Source organism: Sardina pilchardus, chromosome 1, assembly GCF_963854185.1.
Source record: "Sardina pilchardus chromosome 1, fSarPil1.1, whole genome shotgun sequence".
In the NCBI taxonomy this organism is placed as follows: Eukaryota; Metazoa; Chordata; class Actinopteri; order Clupeiformes; family Clupeidae; genus Sardina; species Sardina pilchardus.
In genome coordinates, this window is record NC_084994.1 from 23,252,120 (window position 1) to 23,271,615 (window position 19,496).

The 19,496-nt window shown below is 42.2% G+C and overlaps 2 protein-coding genes across 8 annotated transcripts in view; both read right to left on the bottom strand.

Moving 5' to 3' along the window:
- Positions 1-1,220: 1,220 nt before the first annotated feature.
- Positions 1,221-16,850, bottom strand: LOC134085452 (dynamin-2-like). The gene is made up of 20 exons (XM_062539950.1): positions 16,651-16,850; positions 13,541-13,614; positions 12,539-12,688; positions 12,102-12,305; positions 10,600-10,698; positions 10,265-10,425; positions 10,048-10,190; positions 9,171-9,297; positions 8,576-8,643; positions 7,944-8,082; positions 7,573-7,659; positions 7,382-7,452; positions 6,982-7,033; positions 6,279-6,392; positions 5,359-5,468; positions 4,941-5,052; positions 4,427-4,594; positions 2,759-2,991; positions 2,224-2,451; positions 1,221-2,036 (listed from the first exon to the last, which is right to left on the bottom strand). The coding sequence occupies exons 1-20, from the start codon at positions 16,797-16,799 to the stop codon at positions 1,976-1,978; spliced, it is 2,550 nt and encodes an 849-aa protein (XP_062395934.1). The 5' UTR covers positions 16,800-16,850; the 3' UTR covers positions 1,221-1,975.
- A 1,835-nt stretch (positions 16,851-18,685) lies between these two features.
- Positions 18,686-19,496, bottom strand: part of LOC134085375 (dynamin-2-like) — a 39,457-nt gene continuing 38,646 nt past the window's right edge. For all 7 annotated transcript variants that reach the window (XM_062539949.1, XM_062539947.1, XM_062539948.1 and 4 more), the window contains one exon: positions 18,686-19,496. This exon is cut by the window's right edge. The gene's annotated coding sequence lies outside the window, so the exon portion shown is untranslated.

Here is a 19,496-nt window from a genome sequence, read left to right on the forward strand (position 1 = left end):
TGGTGACGTATCTATGCACTGAAACCAGAGGAGGAAGTGGGTGGGGAGGGAATGGCTGACGCAGCATGTTTGTATTAAGTACTGTCGCCCAGTTTGTGCGTAGAGACGATACTTGATTTATGGTGTAGCCTACTGTAGATGTAAGAGTTCTAAAATAATAATATTCTGTATTGACAATCGCATCACATACTCTGCCATGATCTAGATCAGTGATTGAATAGTTGACCTAAATGATCTGAGTAGTCAGTACCTTTTTTTAAAACTGTATTAAAGCAATTTGGCGTCAGTATTGGCATTTAAACCCATTAACGCAGAGACAGAGATGCCATTCTATATTTTAAGTCATCATCAAAATGAGTTGAAAGGCAAAAACAAAACTACATGTTGTAGGGCTGTGCAATTAATCGATTTTTAATCATAATCGAGATTATTATTTTAAATCGTACAAGAATGTGAAATCGTAAAAATCGATTTTTCACTTTAACTATAGGGTAATTACGGTACTTATGTTTGCAAGTGTTGAATTTTGTGGCAAAAGTTCAAAAAAGTTTCTTCATATCAATCATTTAAAATGAATTATTAATAATTAATATTGTTTAATAAGAGCAAGATTTGCTCTTAAATCCCAATGGGGAAATTATTTGCAAAATGTTCAGTAAAAAACAGCATATTTGAAATAAATTCTTGCCTTTTGTCATTTCACAATAATCGTAATCGTAATCGAAAATCGGATTTTGAGAGAAGAAAATCGAGATTTTATTTTTGGGCAAAATCGAACAGCCCTAACATGTTGCCGTAAAGGATTCACTGACAATAAGCGTATGAGATAATCTAGACCACTAATGACCACTACTGTTCATTATACGGGTCAGGGAATTCCTGGAATATCATGGAATTTCAGAAGAGGCATTTCCAGTCAGGGAAAGTCAGGGAAATTGGTCTATTTGCATGTATAGTCAAGGATTATCAGGGAATTTTATAAACAGTAAATTATGTAATAGCCAAAACCTGCTGTGTATTCTCGTTTCATGTGTGGATGCACCTTTAATGTTTTTGCCCGAAACATTTCCCGCTCTAAAAATGTGCAACATTCTAGCATGCAATATCTTGGCTGGTGGCGTCACTTCAGGCAAACATGCTGGGGAAATGCCGGTTTCAAGAAAGTTGGCTGGACAACGAGGATTTCAAACACTAAAATATTGGCCATTTCTTTATATCGGAGGTCATGGAAATTCTGTTTTATGGACAGAGAAAGTCAGGGAATTTCAAGTCTGACTTGGAGTAGGAACCCTGTATATAGCACCATCATACCCCAGCTCTCTTTTTACGTGAGACCTATTAGCTCAATTTCTACCAACAGAAAAACAAAACCTATGGAAGCTTAAATTATTGTCACTCAAAGATGCATTATTTTCTGTTCTTTGGTTCTCCCTACTGGCCATTTGCTGTAACTGTCAGGCTGAATTGCAGTAAAAGAAAAAAAAGAATAGCATGGTGTTTTGGACTTGCATTGGGTAGACATGATTTAGCTCATGATTCAATTACACATGTAACTGAAAAGATAATGACATCATTCAACAAGTACATTTTGTAATCATGTTTAACTGAAAATTGCTAAAACATTTGTACGACATTGGAAAATAATAAAGAAACTCACACCATTTGCCAATGACGATACATTTTGATTAACCACTTGTCAAAACATGTCATTGAATTTATTCAATCTTTTTTGTTTCTGTTGTTTTTAAACAAGTTACTGTGTACAATGTAGCATTTTTTTTTTAAAAAATAAAGTAAATTGTGAATTCAATCTCAATTCTCAATCCTTTTAAATAAGCTAATCATTATGTTTTAATTTATTTTTTAATTTAAAACATTCAAAAATGACGTAGAAATAATATGAAGAAATAGCCGTTTTGTACCAGTTAAAAAACAATATCAATGTTCCGTGTTACCCAGACATTCTACTGTAGTTCTAGTCTAGTGAGGGTTCAGCTGGACGGATGATGGTGGGCCGCTTTGAAGAAGGTCTTCTGCTGCAAAAGGAGAGATAGAGTGATAGAGAGAGAGAGGGGGAGATAGATAGAGAGGGGTGGATAGATGAATGGATGGAGAGAGAGAGAGCGAGATAACAGCCAGACAAAGAGAGAAGGACAGACGTGTCAACTCTCACAGATTTCCCCACAATTCTTCTAGCTGTTTAAACAGACCTTGGTGACTTACCTGGGTACGCTGGTTAGCCGCACGAGGGGCTCTCTGGCGGAGCCTGAGGGAGTGGTGTCCAGGGTGCTGTTCCCAAACGCAGGGGGAGGACCGGGGCGGGACGGGATGGGGGGCGCCCCGAAAGCAGGCGAGGGGTTCTGGGGTGGCCCTGGCGTGGGCCCCCTCACTGCAGGAGGGCGACCAGGTGGAGCAGCACTGGCTGGTGGAGGACGACGCTGAGAGGGGGGGCTGAGGAGAGAGATCGGAAACAAGACAGTGAGTGTGCGTGTGTGTGTGTTAGCATCTGCATGGTGCTGGTATGGTACGGTTTATTTTGACATATTTTTGAATACTTTTTGAGTATTTTTAAAAGAAAGTACTTCTGTAAAAAAAATAGTTTTGGATTAATATTTGACTGGATGGGGCTTTGACTTAAGTGAAAGAAATTGTGTACTTTGTCCACACACAGGTCTGTGTGTGTGTGTGTGTGTGTGTGTGTGTGTGTGTGTGAGAGAGTGTGTGAATGTGTGTGAGAGAGAGAGAGACACACACAGACCCGCTTTCTTTCTGCAGCCAGTTGGCATCGATGCGTGAAGATGGAAGTACGGGCACGGAGATGGTGGTGGTGCTGATGTCCCCGATGATCTTGAGCGCCTCCTTGAGGGCATGGTACATGCGCAGCATCTCGTCGCGCCGCTGGGCCTGATCGGCCGACTCCTCCATCAGGCTGCTCTGGTCGCCCGAGCTGTACAGGTACGACAGTAGCTCACAGTGGATGAACTTCTTCGCCTGGTGACGAGAGAGAGGGAACAATATCATTTTGTTGATTATTTGTATTACCCGTAATTTCCCCCCAAAAAATGTTGGCGAGCCAGCCAGGATTTTCCCCAAATTTCCCAGTTATTAGCCGCAGCTTATACATTGATTCTGCAAAATTCAGCTATGAGGTTAATACACAGGGACACTTAATAAGGTATTAATATGGTTTAGTTTCTTCGTAACTTGCGTCCTGCGGCTTATACACAATGCAGCTAATACTCAGCATTTTATTCATTCGTGTCAAGCAAGGGAGGGAGAAATAGAAGGACAATACAAACATTTACATGTTCTAATGAGTGGCAGCTACAGGCTTATTTGACAGTTACATAGTTTTATATAAAGTGTAACTGCAAAAAATGGTAAAAAAAAAAGTGTAAAGTGTAACTGCAAAGGGGAGCGCTGTGGCGCAGCAGGCTACAGCGTTCATACCACATACGGGTCCGAGTGCCCACGGGGACCCAGGTTCGAGTCCGGCCTGCGGTCATTTCCCAGTCCCACCCCATCTCTCTCTCCCACTTCCTTCCTGTCTCACCCTTCACTGTCCTATACAAATAAAGGCAAAAAAGCCCAACAAATTAAAAAAAAAAAAAAAAAAAGTGTAATTGCAACAAATGGTTAAAAAAAAGTGTAACAGGTCCAAAATGCTGACGTAGTCCTGCACTTCTCTGGTGACTCTACGTCACCGGGTCATTACAAATTAGGAATGAAACGCCCCAACACCTGCTGCCCTGATTACCTGTGATAAGCCATGTCTGCAGCACTCATTCCCAGATTGACACGAATTCACCATGGTTCGCGTGCGCCCCTCCCTTCCAAATTTCAGAATGTCCTGCCCATTTTGAAAGTCTTTTTCAGAAATGTGAAGTGGGTGGAGTTATGGGGTGCAGTTACACTTTAAAGAAGCACATGAGTATGTCAGGGCTGATAGCGTCTTATGCAGTGGGTAATGCTGAACAAACACATTGATAAACAGAGATGTAAAAGTTTGGCTTCAGAAAGTAAAAGTCCCGCCAAATTTTTGTTCCAACCAACCCACTAAATCAGCTGATTCTAATTAGCACAACTCTTAAGCCAGTTGGATCAGGTAATTAATAAAATCACCTGTGCGCATGGCACGACTTTTACATCTCTACACGACTTTTACATCTCTAAAATCCCCAAATTTTTCACTCAAATTCCATAATTCCAAGCATTCCATGATCAATGGCAACCTGATGGCAGTATAATGTGTGTGTGTGCGTGTGTGTGTGTGTGTGTGTGTGTGTGTGTGTGTGTGTGTGTGTGTATGTGTGTGTGTGTGTGTGTGTGTGTGTGTGTGTGTGTGTTCAACATTCTGGTCAGCTAGTTCTCAACGGATGTACAGTACTGCTCAACGGGATGGAATAATGTGCGTAGCTACACTTACACTGTTGATCATGAGGTGCATGGTAGTTTTGGGCATGAGGTCGCGGATGGATTTGTTGATGATAACAATGTAGGAGTCCACCAGATTCCTGATGCTCTCAACATGTCGCTCCAACTGGGGGTCAATGGGGAATCTACTTTCGCCCTCTCTTGTGTCTTTGCCATCTGCCTAAAACAGCAGTGGAGGAGGCACATTGAGACGCAAACACAGGACATACATTTAAGCAATAAACCCCGAGAGGCCGTAGTGTACACTGATTTTAGGCGTGACGCGAAGCGGAGTGCCTAAAACCCCCCTTAGCTGTTCTAAAATCAGTGTAAACTACGGACTCGAGTGGCGTATTGCTTTTCTAAAACGGTTATACATCGATCTAGCAAGATTCATTAAACAAAGCACAGCAACAACAGGACATATAATATAATACAGAATATGATACATAAATCGTACACGAGACGGAGAGGGAAAGGGAAAGATGGATGGATATAGGGATGATGGATGGATGTCAGGTTGGTACCTGGTCATTCTTTGGGAAAACCCCAGCCCTGAGAAAAGAGGCCTTCCAGCTGTCTATGTCATCCTGAGAGTCACAAGACAACTCGATCTGGCGCAGGTCCTTATACACATTCCTGCACAAACACAAGGAGAGACCATTATAAATGATTGAAACACATATAAGCTCACTGACATGTGAGGTAGAGAATGATCCACACGCACACACACACACACCTTTTTCCTCACTCTGTTTCTCCTTTGGTAATGCACACATGAGGTGCCTCTCTGATCTACATAAAGAATGATGGGGCGGCAACAACGATAGTCTATCCCTTCGTCTATCTTTCTTTATGTAGATCAGTGAGGATCGAGGCCCGAGGAGCGAGGGAGGACGTATAAACTTTACATGAGAGGCACCCACAGAATCTCTCTCTACACACCTGTGTTCAGTGTTGAAGATGGCGAATGTGTGTTTGGATGATATGAAGCTCTTCTCAACATCCTTGATTCTTAGATTTACCAAAGGAAGCCTGCATTTCCTGTCTTTCTCCTGAGGAAAAAACACATACAAATTTTGGGGAAACGATTTGGGGAAAATATCTAATCGCCTACCGATGTTGCGATTTGATTTGCGATATACTTTTTCAGCTAAGTTGAGCTTCTGTTCAATGTTCACTATATAATACATTTGATGGACCAACCTGCCAAGTACTGTATCTCCACACATTTTAAATTCACTGAGATTAAATACTAGTCTGGCACTTCACAACACACTAATGTTTCCCCCAGCCAATAGGGAGGAGGGCTAATCTACAGTACAGTGAGACGGGATGATTTTAAAGAGGACATAGCATGGATGAATCGAGTACTGTACTGTATTCTCTGATGTTACAATAGAATATATTCAACTTTGATTCATAAAAATTAAACTCAATTGCAATTTTACAAGCCCAATTAAAACCTTATATTTAGGCTGGGTATTGAAATGGTCCGTTTGACTAAATGGCGCCCTCTTTGGCAACCCCAATTGAACTTCAATGTCTTGCGATATTTGACATCACAAGTAGGCTTTGTTTTAATTCGCCCATTTTTTTGTGGCTATTTTTAAATTCAAAAATTTCGTATGAAAGAGGGCACAACCATGCCTTATGTTCATGATAGCTCTTTGGTTATGCACAACCTCTCCTAATTCATCAAAACCAAGAAAAAATGATTTACATTCTATGTCACCTTTAATGAAACGAAAGTGTTTAGTAGTAGCTGCAAACATTCTTCCAGAAATTGTTGGAAGAATGTGTACATTTATACAGCAAAGGTAAATACCTACACACACAAGTATCAATTTAAAACGCTTACTAACCTCATTGTCCCTGTACCAAGACAGTGATTCCGCTGTCAATATGAACCAGTAGTCCTTAGGCCCGCCCTTCATCAAACCGATGTTGTTGATGATCAGCCAACCACGTCTGATAACCTGCAAGTACACATTGGCTGATGCTGCAGCTTTTGATCGTTCACATTAAGCCTACCTTACACTGATCGACTTTGACAAGATTTGGGAAAGATTCTTGGAAGATTGTAGTCTTTTGAGTAAAGCTTGAATGAGGGGCATTAGTTAAAAGACTACAATCTTTCAAGAATCTTTCCCAAATCTTGGTGATTATTTCTGAGATTCTGATACGTTTTCAAACCGGAAATGTGCGTACGTCATGGTTGAAAACGTATCAGAATCTCGGGGGAAAAAATCACGTTTACAGTCGTTTTAAGACGGCTACTGTACATCAAGTCGAGTCCCCTTATTGACAGAAAGGTGAGAATGGGGTTTGGCTGTTGGATTCAAGTCTATGAGACCCACACCACCATTGAGGAAGTGTTTGAAGTAAGTGAGTCAGTGTGCAAAATATTTCACTGAACATGCTGAGACACTCACATTAAAAAGACTGAAGCTAGAGAAATAGAGGTCAATGAAGTGCCAATGAAGGGCCCAAGCACCTTCAGGTTCATATCTTTACAGAACCAATCCACAAGGAGCAAGAGTCTGACAGCTGTGTTGTCTTAAATACCTGGTTGGGCAGGGAGCCTTTCTTGTTCACATTGGTGTTACTTTGGTGGGCACTATAAAACAACAACAACAAAAACAATCATTCTCGTGTACGTTTTTCAAGTGTTTTCCAAATGTCTTTATATACAATGTCCGCGTTAATGTCCATTCTCATGACCGGCTACGATTGTTCACAAATGCTGGCCTATTACGTGCAGAGGCAGTTTGAAAAACAACTGCTCATCCTACCCACAGGCTTCAGCTCTGTGAATGGTCCGACCCCAGACTATACATTTCTGTATAGTTTGGCTTGCCAGGCTAAAAAAGAGGGCCAGTGTGTCTGGATTGTTCTGCGTCCTTGTGTGTTACCTATTCTGTCTTTATGTGTCATAACCAGGCACCGTCTGAGCAGACTCACTTACTTGGCGAATCCGATGAAGTCCTCGTGGTTGGTGTTGATGTAGGAGAGCTGCATGTCAATCAAGAGCAAGACCTGGTGAACAAAACACACGTGACTCCATGTTTATGTTAGTCAGAAGCTCTAAATACATGAAACAATCATCTGACCAACCACAATGTCCACAGGTTAGATTACAAAAGACTACAGACACACCTGGTCCTTGGTCTTCCTTTCTCGCTCACTAAGGTGTGCCGTGACAATCTGCTCAACTGTGGCTCTCAGTCGTGGATAGGTTTTAAGCTAGATTGACACACAGACACACACATACACACACACACAAGCCCATAGACAGTTAAGAATAAACACAGGAACCTAAAGTACGTAAAACACTCCCTCACACACACAAACACAAACAGACAGACAGGCGCAGAGCAGTACACACCCCAACACTTCTCAAATGAGTAAACAAAATTATATTCTTTTTTTTTTTTAATTGACTTATATCTCTCTTGCTGGGCGCCAGTCACAGCACCCCCTGGTAGGCCAGGAGGAGGTACTGCAGCCTGCATCCGTTCCAACAGTACCTTACAGCTGCACTGCCTGACAGTGTTGATCAGTTCCTGAAAGACCTGATTGATACACTTCAGACACGGCTCCCTCAGCTGACCAATCTGCTTTTTCACGATGGCCCCGAACGCCAAGTCAGGCATGAACAGCCCCGTTCTAAAGGCACACAAACAAGAAGCAGACACAATTTTTCTGTTTGCCTTGAGTTGTCGGTGAATGTCAGTTTGAAGACAGTTTGAGGAGGAAGTTCTCAAACCCAAGCCCACCGTAGTTGCTCACAATTAATTAGCATCAGAGAATCACAGAGCATAACACACTAATCTTCTGCTATCTCACGAGATGATTATGTTAACGATTGTTCTTATAATATGAAATGCCTGAGAAACAGTATTTATAATGAGGTTTATAGCAAGTTTTCATGTTCTCATATTAGTCATTTAATGTGAAGTCAACAGACATAATCTTGGATTTGCTTCATACTTGATATCGTAATGCCTAACATCAATAACCATGTAATAGTTTGGGCTTGTATACTCTCAATCTGTTGCTTGAGCATGGAATGATGCATACAGATAGTACAGCGTAGATTAGAATGGTCTGCAGTCTGCAGCAATAGCAGTAGAAACCGAGTGTGTGTGTGTGTACTTGCCTGACACCGTGGCTGTTCTTTATGGCACAGACTATCTCAGTCCTCAGCTCCTTCTCATCAAACTTCATCTTAGATCAGAGTTGAACATATAAAATTAAAAAAAAAGAAAACACATGAGACTGCACCTTTGTTTAAAAAATAGAAATTGTAATTTGAACAAATGCAATTAGCTAATCACAACGGTTGCAATTGATCATGCAGCTCACAACTCTGTCCCAATGGCTAATGTCACATCTTCCTGTCATCCTCGTTGTGTGACTGACAGTGCAGTTCACCTAACAGGAGAGCTGTGCTTATCATAAACTGTAATTCTGATTCAAATTCTGAAAATCGTGACATGTACTGTACAGTCAACATGTATGGGGCAGTTAATATAGTATTATAATATATATAGTATATATTATAGTATAGTAATATAGTATGGTTTAACTTACACTATACACAATGCGGCTAGGAAATTACTGTATATTATATGTTGTGTAAAATTGGTTCAATGATCTCATGTTTTTAACATCGACCTAAAAACATAATTGTGATTACGATTTAAAATCGATTAATCAAAAAGGTATTATATTATGTCACTACTTAGGGGTACCTTGAAGAGTTCATAGGGGAAGATCTCATGGAACACGCGGTTAATGCGAGCACCTCCAGAAAGCTCTGCGGTGTCCACGGAGCCCTCGATGCTCTTCTCAAAGTCCTCACTGAACTGATGAACCATCCTTTGGGGGGGACGGAGAGAGGCTGAGTGTGATTTTGTGTGCAAGACTGTCTGTGTGTGTTTATCAGGGTTCATACGTTTTTTTTTTTTTTTTTTTTAAACCTGGAAAAGTTATGGAATTTGAAAATGCCAATTTCCAGGCCTGGAAAGATTTTGGAAAACGAAAAACACCCTAAAAGTTTTGGAAAAAGTCATGGAAATTTGCTTCACCCAATTCAACTCAGAAACATATCTCATTTGGGCATGTCATGTCTCACACTTATGTCACAACCGTATGGCAAACTTTTATGTTTTGAGAGCATTCCCTCTAGGTAACCATCCCATTATCTCACGCGTCATATCTATTATTAATGTAGCACTAGTTACAGTAATGTGAGGTTTTGAGAAATAGAAGGTCATGGAAATTTGTGAAAAAATCGTGGAAAAGTCATGGAAAAGTCATGGAAATTCTCTGGTGGAAATGTGTATGAACCCTGGTTTATGTGTCCACTGAGCCCCCTGCAAGTCCTCGCAGAACTGTTCAACCATCCATCCCTCCAACCTCTGTGTGGGATAGGGCCAGGGGTGTATATGTACAGTATGTGTGCGTATCTATATGTGTCTCTCTGTGTGTGTGTGTGTGTGTGTGTGTGTGTGTGTGTGTGTGTGTGTGTGTGTGTGTGTGTGTGTGTGTGTACAGTACAATCACTCTATATGTGCGTCTCTATATGAGTCTCTATGTGTGTGTGTGTGTGTGTGTGTGCACACTCACTGGTTCATTGCCTTGATCTTGTGCAGCGGGTCGTCGGGCTTGAAGTTCTTGTACTTCTGGACTTCCTTCTCTAGTGAGAGCAGCTGAGACTGCAGTTTGCTGCGCAGAGTCGTCAGCGTGTCGCGGATGTGATTGGTCAGTTGCTGCAGAGGGAGACCATTGTAAGACTGACACTGACCAGACCAGGTGAGAGGATGGAGACACAGGTGAGACTCACCTGGTTGAGGGCCTTCTGCAGGAATGGAGTGCCCATCCGCTCGGCTATGTGGTGATAGGCCGGGTGCGACAGGAAGAACTTCCTCTCGGCGCTGAGAGCCGCACTGATGTCCTTCCTGCCGTCGATGTCCTTCTGACTGCGGTTCACCACACCAATGTAGCCTGGAGGATACAAACACGAAACAAGACAATTATATTACGCCCACAACACCCCTGTGTAAGACTGCCTTGGGCCTGATTTCTTTCCTAATACGTCTGTGTTGTCCTTGCCTTTTCCTGATGTATGCCTCTGTATATGCATGTGTGTGTGTGTGTGTGTGTGTGTGTGTGTGTTACCTCTGCGCAGCGGCAGCAGCTTGTTCTCAAAGATGTCTCTGGCGTCCGTCCCCTCGTCCATCAGGTCCAGTCTGGTGATCACGCCGATGGTCCTCAGGCCTGGGGGTCAGCACAAGGTCAAAGGTCATATGTATACCAACACTGGGGGTCAGCACAAGGTCAAGGGTCAAAGGGCATACGTATACCAACACACACACACAAGGGTCAAAGGTCATACGTAGGGGAGCGCCGGGTCGATTGGGACATGGGGCAATTGATACACAGCGATTTCCTCGAAAACCATCCCAGCTTGAGCCGTCATATTTTGACACTACGTCTAGCACATAACACCTACCAATCCTGGCAAATCTCGTGAAATTACGTCACGCCATTCAAAAGTTATTAGCGGGAACCGGTTTTCGTCTACGGTAAGTAAAATCTTACATGCGGTAGTTTTTTTGTGATCAAAAGTTCTATTTTGGGTGCCATGCAATAATAATATGATCAAACAACAGATGAATTCGTACTTAAACAGACCCTAAAGTATGCAATGTCATAGTTTTGAAGTTTAGAAGCAAAACAGGTTTAAGTGTCAGTAGTCGCTGGAGGTTCAATTGGTACAGCTGTTTAAATGTCCCTAACGCTATAACCCGGATGTGGCCACATGCACGATCAATATCTGTATAAATCACCGAATTAATAACTGTTTTGCGAGGAACAACAACTGATTTGAGTTAACAACAACTTGTTTGAATGAACAACATATATTTTGAATGAACAAAACATGTGTATGACATGAATCCACAGATATTCAGCGAAGTGAGGGAAACAAATATTACATGCGGTAGATTTTTTTTTTGATCAGAAGTTACGCACGGGACAAAAATATTTGTTTGACCTAGTTATATTGCGAGAAATAATGTGAAATTTTCGGGATGACGAGTACACTAGTATGTTGTCCGATATGCTTCATAAAAACGTGAGTAAGGTCAGTAGTTTCTGTTTAAAACATGCTGTATTAATTGCCCCTCCTATGTGTCTCAAACGACACGCATAGGTGGGGCATTTGATACAAATGTCAACTTACGTTCAAAGTTTGAAAACAGCGCGATCATCCAACATATGTGTTAAATTACACTTGTAACTAAGACACAACACATGTGAGTTGTTGATCACATGATAAAAATGTGTGTGTACATAACGTAATCTTTGAAAAGATCGTTTAACTGAAAAGTGTCTCAATTGACCCGGCGCTCCCCTATACCAACACACATTCTCTCATTACACACACTAGTAGTTCAGGTAGTAGTCCACACATGGAGTCCATGCCAAGCACACACACATCTCTCTAACCTGATAATCTGGCCAGCCCTTGAAAGTGACATGGCCCTTACACACACACACACACAGTATACTATACACACAGACAGAGAATATCTATAGCCAAGTCTACCTAGGAAAAGCATGGGCTGTTAAATTGTAATTGTAAGACTACACACACACACACACACACACAAACTCACCCTGTGGGTCGACCTCTTTGGCGATCTTGAGGGCGTCTGAGTTAGCCAGGTCGGTGTTAGCTGGCGTCACAGCCAGGATGAGACAGTTCTCGCTTCTGATGAACTGAAGGACAATGGCCCTGATCTGGAGCTCAATGTCTGCTGGCTGGTCACCCACAGCGACCTTCGTCATGCCCGGAAGGTCAATCAAGGTCAAGTTCAAGACTAGGGATGGGTGCAGAGAGGCAGAAGGAGACACAAGTCTATGTGAATTTATGCCACCACAATAAAGATAAAAAGAAGGTATGTGTGTGTGCGTGTGTGTGTGTGTGTGTGTGTGTAATTTGTGTGTCTGTGTGAGAGTGTATAATGTGTCTTTATTACCATTAGACCATTAGAGTAGACCCGGAGGTTGATGGGTATGGATGTGTGTGTGTGTGTGTGTGTGTGTGCAGTACCGTTAGGTGAGTAGACTCGGAGGTTGATGGGTATGGGGGAGATTCCCTTGTTGGAACCAGTGATCCGGTCTGTCTCCGCCTCGATCTCCCGACGGACTTCATCAAAGTCCACAAACTTCTTGTCCTTACAGTGCAGGAACTCGGCATACTCTGGACAGACACAGACGGATGATAGACAGACACAGATTTCATTAAATAGATAGAAGGGTGGATGGATGACAGAAGAAAGACTAACAGACATAAAGTAGACATGTAACAGAGACAAATAAAACATAAAAAATACTGGTAACACTTTACGATAAGGGTACATGAATTCTCATGAATTCATGCATGAATTAATGCATGAATCATGCATTACTTCATCCCTGAATATATCATGAATCATTATGACTCAACATTAATTCACTGATTGTCATTAATGAATTCATGCATAAACAACTCATCATCTTAAGCATTAAGTACGTACGGTTGGCACATCGTCATCTACGGGATAAGAATGAGGTAGGGATGTGTTTGTAGGGTTGCTTGGATTATGGAGTTTTCTATGGGATAGGAATGTGTTTGTAGGGTTGCTTGGATTATGGAGTTTTCTATGGGATAGGAATGTGTTTGTAGGGTTGCTTGGATTATGGAGTTTTCTATGGGATAGGAATGTGTTTGTAGGGTTGCTTGGATTATGGAGTTTTCTATGGGATAGGAATGTGTTTGTAGGGTTGCTTGGATTATGGAGTGTCCCTTTGATGTGACAAATTAATTGTTCATCTACACTGCTCATACATTTCTCTCTGTCACATGAAAAACAGTTCAAGTGTGCCGCACGCACATCCAAAAATGATAAAAAAAAAAAATAAATAAATAAAAATAAAAAGGTATAGTATATCACCATACATTTCTCTCTTTCAGTTGAATTCAATGCCACCTTTAGATCAGCAAGCATAGTTCCTAACATTTCTTTTTTTTTTTTAAATGTGTGTGTGTGTGTGTGTGTGTTTGATGTTTTACCTGCTATGTTGTTGACCAGCTGAAGGACCAAAGGTCTGCGGGTGACGATCCCTGAGCCTCGTGGAAGAAAGTCCCTGATGGAGATTGGGTGAGAGGTGGAGAAGAAGAGGAGTCCTTAGAAAGCACTAGCAGCACTGCCTGAGAGGCAGAGTCTCTTTTATCTACATTGCCAAATAATTCTGCCAAATGTCTATTCATTGAAAAAAAGTGAGATAGGGAGCTCTCTACATTTAATCAAGACGTAGACAGGGAGACAATTTGGTTCAATTTATCCCCATGTTCCAAAAGTGTAGCTCACCAACTGATTCACTACAAAAGTATAGGCCTACATAGAGCGTATGCAACTCCACACAGACGATTTCAAATGAAACGGGCTCCTAGCTCAACTTGCAACATTTGTAATGTCTGACCCAGCACAATATGTTTTGGGAATGACCCATAATTGCCAAGCTGTGGACACTTGTAGTGGAGGAACTGTCAAAACTCATTCATGTCCATTTCCCCTGAACACCACACAACAGTGGTAGACATAGAATAGAATAATATATATTTGATCCCGTGGGGGAAATTCTTTTCTCTGCATTTAACCCAATTTAACCGAATTAGTGAACACACACAGAGCACACACACAGTGAGGTGAATCACACACTAACCCAGAGCAGTGAGCTGCCTGCCCAACCAGCGGCGCTCGGGGAGCAGTGAGGTGTTAGGTGCCTTGCTCAAGGGCACTTCAACCACTGGTCGGGGATCGAACCGGCAACCCTCTGGTTACAAGCCCGAAGCCCTAACCAGTAGGCCACGGCTGCCCCCATACACATAAGTGTATCACAAGGAAAGATTTTACTTCAAATGATTTAAACTGGACATTTAAACTCTTTGGGGCAATTGCTCTGTCGCTGGTTTGGAGTTTAACACGTTTTAAACTGGAGTTTGAGTTGGGAGTTGGAGGTTAAAACCATGTTAAACTCCAAACTAGCGACAGAGCCCCAACGTTTTTTATAATCATAGGCTGCAGTCTCTCCCAAAAGAGATAAAGTGCAATGGTAGATAAATCTCAATGCTTTGCCAACTACTTTATACTGTATAAACAGTAGGCCTAAACAAAACCAATATGTATAAGTCTATCAACCAACAATCAAGTTAGTGGAAAATAGCTGAAAGAAAGAAAGAATTGCAAAGAAATATTTAACCTTGGTTTTAGGACCCATTGATGATATAGACTAGCCTGACGAGCCAGACCCACATCAAGATGTAGGGTCTGGACACTCACCGTAGACAGGGCTCAATCGGAGGGGTGGGATAAACAGTTGTCTTTCAAATTCCCTCCCTGCAATAGGATAACGCTAAACGAATCATCCTCTTGTTTTCAAGTAGCAGGATGCGTAACCTTCCCTCTCCACGCAATAGGATAACGCTAAACGAATCATCTTCCTGTTTTCAAATAACAGGATGCGTTACCGTCGCAACTTCTGGTCGCATGTCAGTCACCATTATGTTAAGCCCACCCACCGACGCTGTGATTGGGCAGCTGGTGCTGGGGGTTCTCAGCTCCCTGGCTCAATGGATCGTGCCTAGACTGCCCCGCCAGCCAAATTAGGGGCCGCTAGGGGCGTCTAGATTTCTAGGCTAGATATAGACAAAGTTTGAAAAAAAAATTGGTGATGGTGAAGCAACAACCTTATCTGATTTCACACAAAATGACTCATAGATGTAGCGAGACGCTATTGAAAACTGTCATGCAACTTCCAAGACCGGACGCACAGACGCACACGCACACGCACACACACACACACACACACAAACACACACACACACACACACACACACACACACACACACACACACACACATAGATGTACCGAGTCCCTACTCCATACTGAGAAAACTAGCGTGCAGTACATGTAGGAAAGTACAAAAAGTAAAAACAGGAGTAGAGAGGTTGTGTGTGTGTGTGTGTGTGGGGGGGGGGGGGGGGGGGGGAAGGGACATGTGGACGAAACACCGATGAATGCTTTATAATAAATCATCATCATAAAATCCACAAAGCCAAAGAAAGAAAGAAAGAAAGAAAGAAAGAGAAAAGGCATGTATGGACAGTGTGAGAATCTGTCTCTGAAGTAGAACATATGTGGCTTGTGGTTTAAAATGATGCTTTCAGAATTAGTGCACAGGGCAAACCATAGTCACCTGAACTGTTCTGCAAACAGTGCAACAAGATAGATGAATAAAAAGAAGCTAAAGAATTAAATGAGAGACAGAAAATAGCTTGTACAGTAAGTGCATTTGTAACCTGAGTTGTGTTGAACCACCGCGGTTCAGCGCTGCACACGTCCAGACTCAGAAAACCGCAGCACCTCAGATCGGGAGTTGAGCGTGCCAATAATCCAGCTAAAAGCCCAGGCTTGCATGTCAGCAGCGCTCTTGAGGCGTCAGGGAGTGAGGTTTACCAACGTTCCACGTGCACAGCTGAGCTAGCTCAGCTGGCATCTCTTATACTTGTTGTTGTAGTTGTATGCGTGTCTGCACCTTCTCAAAGGTTCTTCTTAAAGGGTCGTGGAGACATTGACTTGAAAACCCCTGACTTCAGAGATGGCACACATGCTCACTACTTGGCTTAGTGTACAGTACTAAATCTAAAACTTGAATGACCTGAGGCCCATTCATAGTAGACTTTGGGGTCATAGAGCCCACCTATATCATTATCACAATTATTATTGTTATGTTGTATTGTTTTGCATGCACTTCAAAGTAGTCAATATTTAAAGTGCTAACATTGTTCACAATACTTACAATACTTTCATTGCTTTTTGCATGGTTGCGTGATGCTTGTGTGAGAAATACTTCTCAAAACAACAGCAATTATATGGGTGTCATTGTTTTGGGATGTTTCCCTCAGGCAAGCATCATACACTGGTAGGCAAATAGTTTGAAAAACTCTGTGTTAAATGACACAAGACATCGGCAAGAAATCTGCAGGCACCCAAGCCAATCATAAACCATAAACTTTCCATGGTTAACTTGACCCTCACATTTCATACATAAATTCTATTTCTGTCCCAGAGCTTATGGACAAATTAAAGTCTGTAGAGATGATGCTGAACTAGGCCTACCTTCCGACAAAGTTCTCCAGCACAGAGCTTTTGCCAACGCTCTGTCCACCGACCACAGCAATCTGCGGCAGGTCCAAGTTGCAACCCTCTCCCTCGACTGAGCTCAAGGCATGTTGAAGTTTATTGACGAGGAGAATGAGATCCTCCATCAGTTCGGTTCGATTAGACTCAGAAGTTTCTCAGTTGAGCTAAAAAAATAGCAAAATGTCCCTGTACTGCAGCTCCGTAGGGTATCGTATCGAGTATGGTCGCATAATAAAAACCGACCTCTCTTACACCTACACCTTCACTACAACACTTCCTTCCTTCCTGGCCCCCTCTTAACTACAGACTCAAACGCTCTCTCTGTTCCTTGGTAGGCTATAAGGACGTCAGAGGAATCTCTTACTGTAAGTCTGTAAGTGAGTGGGAGCAGAGGCGATTCTAGAGTCTGTGGGGGCCCTAAGCAAAAAATCCTAGGGGGCCTACTTACCCCCATTCAAGTCATTGCAAGTGCCATTCACACATGCTACATATGGTTTTTTTTTTTTCAGCAGTCTAGGCTACCCAGATCTGCCACACTATCATGCATAAATACTTGCATTGATTTATTTTAGATATTTAGAACACATATTCAAAAAGCATAGGCTATACAAATTCTTACATTTTGATGTGTATCTCACCACGGCAAGCTGACAGCTCGACATGACTTTCATGGTTGTGTAGGCCTGACTGCCCTGAAAATGGCAATATAAGAACCATGATGGGGCCGATGCTCTTGATTTTAAGTCTACCTTGTTTTTGGTTGTGCATTAGGGTCCTAAATCAGGCCAATGTAATTTAAACGCAATTAAGCAAACGTGGCAATTAGAGACAAACAGAAGTGTACATTTCTTCCAACAATTTTACTGTGTTGAGTTGTGAAGAGTAAAGTAGATAGCAATTCCCACGGCCCACATTACAGTAAATTGTAGGCTACAGTCTCTCACAGAATAGATAAAGTGCAGTGGTAGGTACATCTCAATGCTTTGCCCACACATCTTTATGTCAACAGTACACACACACACACACACACACACACACACACACAGTATATAAGTCTGTCAACAAACAAAAAAGAAGGTGAAGTGAAAAATAACTGAAAGAAAGAAAGGATGACGGTGCATGCATGGAGGGAACAGAATCTAATCTAACAGAATAGATTAAGTGCAGTGGTAGGTAAATCTCAACGCTTTGCCCACACATCTTTATGTCAACAGTACACACACACACACACACACACACACACACACACACACACACACACACACACGATGCATGCATGGATGCGAGTGAGAGTCTGTCCCTACTGTACATCTCAGGGGGCGGCTCTACTGAAGTAGCACATCTGCGGCGTGTGGTTTATGCTGCTACTCTCAGAAGTGTACAGGGCAAAGGGCAACCCACAGTCATCCGATGCTATCCAGTATACTCAGAAGACTTTGACAAGATTTGGGCAAAGGTTCTTGCCTTGAAGACAACGTTGGGGGCTTAAAACACCAAGAAACGCCACTCATTCACGCTTCACTCCACAAAGACCACAATCTTTCAAGAATCTTTCCCAAATCTCGTCAAAGTCTTCTGGTGTAAGGATGGGCAAAGGGTCAATTGTAAAGTGCTTGAGAGCTCGCTCACACCTTTTCTGTGCCCTTTCCGTAAGTCGCCATCTATGCAGACCATGCACTCCAGGGAATTCCCAACCGTTGTGAGGTTGTGAGCACTGTGAGGTGAGACATGGAGTTACCCAAAGTGAGGCTGGACGCTTGACAAAACATCATAAATGGCAATAAATAGAAACGAAACGGTTTGCAACATGTTTTTAGCAGGATAGGTTACAGGTGCTGTCCCATTCCTGGTATTAGCATTTTAATCCCTGAAATTGTACTTCTGTGAAAAGTTTCAAAGTTTATATAGAGTATACATTTTCTAGACCGGTCCCCCTCATAGGATAGCATGCATGCACATGCACTAATCAATGATTACGAACACATAATGAATCGACACAACTGACAGCATGTGCCCAAGACAATCCCTTTTATTTTCCTCTTATCAATAATGTCATTCAATTCATTTCCATTTTTCAGTTCATCATTTTTAATTCATTCAGCGACTCAAGGAGTCACAAGTGTAATTCTAAAAGAGAGCTTTAGAGGCACTTAAACAAAAAAACAACAGAAGCTGCTTTTTTAAAAAGAGTACATGTAGGAAAGTACAAAAAGTAAAAACAGGAGTAGAGAGGTTGTGTGTGTGTGTGTGTGTGGGGGGGGGGGGGGGGGGGGGGGAGAGACATGTGGACGAAACACAGATGGATGCTTTATAATAAATCATCATCATAAAACAGATCCACAAAGCCGAGAGGGAAATGTTGGCTTGACATAGTTGTTTAAAAACTATATAATTCGACTACTTGCAACCCCTAACTTCACACCGTTACTCCCCCCGACAAGATTCAAACACAATTTTTCGGAGGTTTCTCTGTAACTGGTGATCTTTACAGAGCAAATACTGAGCTAGGATCAGCAGACAACCCTCCTCTACAACTTTTTTTTTTTTTCTTTTTTTGCAATGGACGTCTTCAGCCATGGATCTTCAGCACTTGTACTGTACATGTATCCAGCTATGAAATTCTGGCGGAGAAGTCTCGATCTCCCCTCTATGGGGAAAAAGGCCCGGGATTCAGAAAGATCCCACCCGACACACAACATAGTAAAACAAGGTTGTTTTGAAATAGTTTGACATGCATCTTGGTGAAGTGGTTTTGAGAAGGGAATAGGGAATACCTCCAACCCCGCCACTATTATGCAGCTGGGATTGCACAATTCAACATA

Bases quoted from the DNA above. Each gene is read 5' to 3' on its own strand.
- LOC134085452 (XM_062539950.1), bottom strand. From the start codon at position 16,799: ATGGAGGATCTCATTCTCCTCGTCAATAAACTTCAACATGCCTTGAGC. The intron at 5,469-6,278 runs GTTAGTAAGCGT...TTTTTTCCTCAG, and splicing joins CTTGGTACAGGGACAATGAG to GAGAAAGACAGGAAATGCAG. The intron at 2,452-2,758 runs GTCTGTGTGTGT...CTCTCTCCTCAG, and splicing joins TGGCTGCAGAAAGAAAGCGG to CCCCCCCTCTCAGCGTCGTC.